This window comes from Sinocyclocheilus anshuiensis, unplaced genomic scaffold, assembly GCF_001515605.1.
Source record: "Sinocyclocheilus anshuiensis isolate Anshui unplaced genomic scaffold, SAMN03320099.WGS_v1.1 scaffold41, whole genome shotgun sequence".
NCBI classification, from domain to species: domain Eukaryota; kingdom Metazoa; phylum Chordata; class Actinopteri; order Cypriniformes; family Cyprinidae; genus Sinocyclocheilus; species Sinocyclocheilus anshuiensis.
In genome coordinates this window covers 279,192-285,326 of record NW_015539849.1, presented here as the reverse complement: position 1 = coordinate 285,326, position 6,135 = coordinate 279,192, and the positions used below count along the sequence as shown (strand labels likewise).

At 41.2% G+C, this 6,135-nt stretch overlaps 1 protein-coding gene across 1 annotated transcript in view; it reads right to left on the bottom strand.

Moving 5' to 3' along the window:
• LOC107684619 (E3 ubiquitin-protein ligase TRIP12-like) overlaps window positions 1-5,005 on the bottom strand; it is a 46,995-nt gene extending 41,990 nt beyond the window's left edge. The window contains 3 exon segments of the mRNA XM_016480917.1: window positions 3,638-4,536; window positions 4,651-4,838; window positions 4,976-5,005. Of these exon segments, the coding sequence (XP_016336403.1) occupies window positions 3,638-4,536; window positions 4,651-4,838; window positions 4,976-5,005 (1,117 nt within the window).
• Between the last annotated feature and the right edge of the window lie 1,130 nt (window positions 5,006-6,135).

Sequence of the window (6,135 nt, the reverse complement as noted above, 5' to 3'; positions counted from 1 at the left end):
TCCAAAATCACCTTAGATAAACGGCAAAAGTCAACAGGCTTTTCAAAATCCAAAATATTGCCAAACAGGCGCTTTGCGTCTCGTTTTGAAACTAAATCATCTGCCATCGTCTTGTCTGTCTCACCTAACTCTTCTTGTCAGTCAGCTCGACTCACTCTCCTCACTGGAGAAATTAAATCTGATCTGTGATGCGACTGTCGTTCGGCACGCTGCATTGAGCAGCCACGTTCAGTTTTTAATTGTAGTGTCTGTTCTTTTACTGAACTAAATGATTTTTATTACTATAAAAAATCAAAACGACGGTGGGGGTCGGTGCCGCGGTGGGCAAGTGACTTAACCGGTGTTGCGGCTTAACACCAGTTTCACCGTCAGCACCGTCTATCGCGGCAAGCCTAGCTGTAGGGTGTGCATTATTATTATTTCCCATTTCATATTTTATAGTTACTTCCGATTTCATTTCCCGCGTCTTGTGTTTTAAATGCAAAAATATCAACGCTTAGGACTCAGCTCACGTGCATGATGCGCCATCTACAGGTATTTCCTTAAACAACCACAGGTCAGATTTTCTGGCACAGAATGAGAGCTTATTAAATCACGAGCACGATTATTTATTTTTGCTAGTTATTTTATTTTAGTTAGTTTTTCAGTTACTGTTGTTAGTTTCATTTCGTTTTAGTTTTTCATTTATTTTGAAATTTTAATTTAAGTTTACGAAAGTTTTTTGACCAACAGTTTTAGTCTTAGTTTCAGTTTTAGTTTACGAAAATAACCTTGGTTACATTCACTTTATTTGTTTTCATAGCCTTTAATATGTATTGTTTTGTTAGATAACATTGGGCGATAAGTGAAATATATATATTAAACAAAAAAAATTTTAATCCAAAAAAAAAAAAAAAAAAAAAAAAAAAAAAACGGAAATATCGAGATATATACCGTATATCACATATCCGCCAAAAAATACAGAGATGTGAATTTTTGCCCATATCGCCCAGCCCTATGACTGCCTAAGAGCTTCAGGTTGTTCATCTACATTTCAGTTAATAGAATGTATGTGTGCTTGCTGTTCTTGTACATTGTTGCAGGTAAATATGCACTGAATTGATTGGCCACCGTTTTTTATCGGCCGATATTTGTCTTAATCCTGTGATTGGCCAATCTAAATTCAGGACTCATCTTTTATTAGCTGCATAACATATGAAATCACACATACTGTACAATGCTACTCTAATGACTAAAGGGGTAAATCATTCGCGACTTCACAAATTCATCAAATATGCTGTAATTCAGATGAATGTGATGGATTTTTCTAAAAACTTAAATATTAATAGCCCAGCGCTATTCTTTTTTTTGCATGCATGCATGCATGCTTGCATGTTTGTTTATATACAGAGACATACATGTTTACATGTTTATAGTTTGACCTTCAATAATTACTATATGTCTTTATGCTGATTCTTCATTTTTTTTAGAACAACAAAACACCAATATTGAAAACACAGATACTAATAAATTTCTCACTTGAGCACTTTTGGAACTTGTAATTAGAAGTTACATGTAATTGATAATAGTTCTCGTTTTTGAGCATATGACTGCTGTGTGTGACAAGGTGCACTTACAGCTTAAACAATACTTGAGCTCAAATAGCAGGGTTTCATGACCTCTTCAAAATTAAATATTGGTGACTGGCATCGGCTAATATTAGTGTTAAAACATCAGTGATCGCATCTGCCTCAAATTTCCTGATTGGTGCACCACTAGTTGCAAGGTGTATATGTCCCTGAGTGAGAAAAGGGTTTCTCTGTGCATAGATAAACAGTGTAAAAGATCCCAAAACATGAATGATCTCACAGTAAGAGTGCTTAAGAGGATCAAAAGCAGTGTAAGCAGCATAATGTGTAACATCATCCATATGTTCTGGGTTGAATCAATCTCATATCTTGCAAAATACGACCCAGATAGATCAGTTCTGTCACGGAAAGCTTGCGTGTCAGTTGCGTCACTGGTGGCAGGTGCCTGAATACTGAAGTCCACTTCTAGCACCCTTGCAGCTGGTGTTCTACATGTGCACTGTTGAAACTGAAGCCTGGATGTAGAATAGTTCAAGTGTGTGCACACAGTGACATCCAATCTAACCAAAAGTGCCCAGCCCTGATATTACAGATACACAAACACTCAATGTCAAAAGTACTACTATTTAGGTACCGAGTGAATACTGAAGTTTTAAAAATGCAACAATACCAGTCATTCTGTATTACCAGTATTACCAAGTACTGGGTCAATTTCGAATTACATTCGAATTTAAAATGCATAATTTCAGTTAGGGTGAAGAAAAGCTTTTGGCTTCTCTCCTGAGGCCACAAGAGGGCACATCGAGCAAAATATTACTAATGCACGTTTATTCAAAGCATAAGAAAACATGACTATCTGTGAAAAAAAGTGCATAATGTTTAAAATAATGTTTATAAATCAATTATAATTAAGTTGCTTAAACAACTATAAACAAAACAGCATCATGTATGTATTCATAGTTTAATACAAAGGGCCGAAAGCAGTCATACAGTACATTTTTCATTTAAAAACACGAGTTGCAGTGGGATGGGGAAAAATCCCCGCCATAAAGTCTCGATGTTTTTTCAAAGTTAAACTTGCATTAATTTTACATGGCTTTCTAAACATGCCGCTCTTTTGTGCGAGACGCGAGTGCAACAGTAATAGATGTCCCTCTAGAAAATGTCCCTCTTCTCCGCATTGACGTTCTCTTTTCCCACAATATTTGTAATTAACAACGCAGCAGCGCCACATCTATTGGCTTCAACTGGATAGGCTAATAAAATCATTATAATGCAACGACACTTACATCGTCATCGCATCTCGTGCGCCACTGATAAGGCTGCCTCCTTAACTCACACCTAAAATTCGAATGCAACGTTTTTGCATTCGAATGTGGATTTTTATTTTAAATCCGACGAATATTCGAAATTCGATTTTTTTTTTTGACAGCCCTAGTTTGTAATGTTGAGCACTGTAGTCAATCACGTGATACTCTCACAAGCAGTTCTATGATATGATAAACAGTTAACAAAAAGTACTCTTCATTAACGGTTTATTCTGCTCAGCAGTCTACCATAGCAATGGACAGGACAAAGAAAAATCTGATAGTGTATATCAAAACAGATCTGTGATTCAAGTCAGTGTAAAAATACAAACTAACAGACCTGACACTTGTTTTATGCAATGCGTCTCTTTGTCCTTTTTATTATATGTTTTACTATATGTTCACTTAAATGTTTTAAAGCAATGTTTGCTTAGTTAATTGAAAAGATTTGCAGGCTATATTGGTTTAAATTTATTTATAAACATTATAATTAAAAATGAATTTTTTCACAAATATAAAAATTAACTAGTTCCAGTAGTTTTTTTTTCTATGGTACCAAAACTGTTATTTTGTATAGACCACTGACATTTTGGTATCGTGACAACAGTAGTCTCAATTAGATTGCCTAAACACACCAACCTTCAGATGTTTAGTCTCCTATTTTGTCTAACTTGTGAATCCCATACCATGAATTAGAGCTTGTTAACTTGTTTTGAACTTGGACCATTGCTTTAAAAATACAGAAGCAGTTTGGGCACTCACTTGCTAGTTTGGCCTGCAGTCCGGAGGGCCCAGGCTTGGAGGAGGTCTCAGCCTTGGCCGATCCCGGCAGGGACAGTTTGGGCTTTGGCAGGTTGACTTTGGAGTTGAAGCGGGATGTCCAGTCAAACTTGGAGGAGCCAGCAGCCTTGCTCTGCTCTTTATCCCGGCTGCTCCTTCGGGGAGATGGGGAGGATGCGGAGCGTGACCGCCGTGCTTTGCTCTGGTCCTTGCCCTGCTTTAGTCGGGCACCCTGAGGGGCACAGCTGTTGGCGCCTGTGGCGGCCGAGGAGGAAGAGGACGAGGAGGACGAGGAAGAGGCAGAGGAAGAAGAGTCAGTCACGGTGCTACACCCAGCTTTGGCTGAGGCGGCTGATTTGGACGCCAGCTTGGTGGGTTTGGCTGCCCGGCTGGCCTCGCTGCGGGGTGGCAGGGGGCCTGCCGCGCTGCTAGAGCTGGGGAGGGAGGAAGGAGAGGAGGACGACAATGAAGAGGCGCCTGCCTTCTTGCGCTTTTGAGAGGGGGTGATCGAGGCCCCACTAGGGCCTGGATAGGACGTGCTCTTCTTGCTCAGGGCTCTGGCGGGAGCCGGCTCGGCTGCTAACCGTCTCTTTTTGGACTTGGTGCTGACAGACGCTGGAGCCTTCCTCGGCTCTGTAACTTCAGGTGAGGTTGTGGGGGCCGATGGCCCACTGGATGAACTCTCCAAAAGGTGGCTGGACACCGCTTTGGGCCGCTTGGGTGGGCTGGGCGAAAAGCTGATGTTGGGCTCTAAAGCGGAGCTGCGTTTGAGAGCACGGGTACTGCTGCCCTCCCGTCTCCCCTGCTGGCCTGAAGTCCCTGCTGCTTCCAAGTCTGGATCTGGAATCGAGTGTGAACCCACGGATAAAGAGAGGCTGTTCCTGTGAAAGCAAACAGAAAGGGGAAAGACTTGAGTGCCCAAGACAGACCAGTCATCACATGGTGAACTTGCATCACAATAGACCCAGACGCAATACAGGAGGAAAAAGGGATACCTTCGAGAGGCGTGGCCGCGGGCGGAGCCGACGGCAGAGCTGGGTGGGGCTTTGGAAGCCTTAGAATTAGATCTTCTACTTTCAGGTGGGAAATTTGCTTTTTGGTTTACTTGCTCTGGCTGCAACCTGGAGAGGTTGGGAATTAAACAGCAGAGAGCAGTGTGGGATGGGAAGCAGATGAGGAACACCTCAAATTCACCTTTATGAGCTGACTACTGCTGCAGTACTACAGCACTTCCTACATACCCGTCAGCCCAATGGCAAAGACAAACAGCAATCATTACATGTTTCTAGCTAGACATTTCTCACAGGTTGAGAGCATCACCCTGAGTTGGGCAGCTAAACTAATAGCCATTTGGCTGTGTCGCTGGAGGACATAAAGAACTTGTTTCAAAGAGAAGAGACAAAAAGTGTCCCCACAAGAGCCGAATGCCTGTGTATCAGGCCTAAAAGAGAGACACTCTGTCAGTCTTGCCTGAACTGCTTTTCAGCTAAGATGCGGTGCTCCTACTGAATCTACAGCACCATGGCAAAGGAAATTATATTTTAAGTTGAGAGTTTGCAGTGTGAATCGAATGTGACTATAGAGACAGACATATATTTCTACTTTTGATATCACATAACCAGTATAGTTTGCTTCCTGAACAAATGATTCTTATTACAACCCTCTACGCACACCTTGGTAATATAATTGCCATTGGCTAGAAAATTTTTTTGTTTATTCGCCAGACTGATATACTATTACACACACACACACGTTTACTTAGCTATCTAAATGGGGATGATATTATGATAATTAAGCACTATTTAATGATAGAACTAGTGATTAGAACTAAAACTTGGTAATCATGAATGAATGCATATTTGTCATTTTAACTGAACTTAAGACTGGTGGTGGTGTTTAAGATATTGTTGGTCATAGGTAATACTACTACTACTATTATCTGCTGGGTTCATGAATATTAATCACGTTGTCAGCGTTCGCTCGAACTGATTGGCTGAAATCAAAACAGGGACGGTAATAGAAGAGCACCAGCCAACGAGAGCTGTTCGCGCATTAGCTCCGCCCACTGCCAAGAAACCGGCATATCTTCTGCTTGTTCTTAAAAGCTGAATAATTCTAAATGAACTCTGTTATTTTGACAGGAAAATACAACAAAGAATATGGTTTACATGTAGCGCGTCGATTCAGCGTGGTATGCAAGACTCTCGCTCTCTCTCTTTGCATGTATGAGAAACACAGCGCTATCAGTAAAGCGACGGCGAGTCGAGCGCCTTCACACTAGTTTACGGTACGTCAAATACAGGTGCGCTGCATGCTACATACTGCGCATCCATTGAGTACATGACATGATCCATTGAGCGCATCCAAGTAATACAGATTGCTTGACAGAGAGCGAAACTGTCAAGCGCTCAGTCAGCGTGTCTATCGAGTGAAAATCTGTGTTGAATGCCTCTCACACACATACTAGCATGTAAAATCTA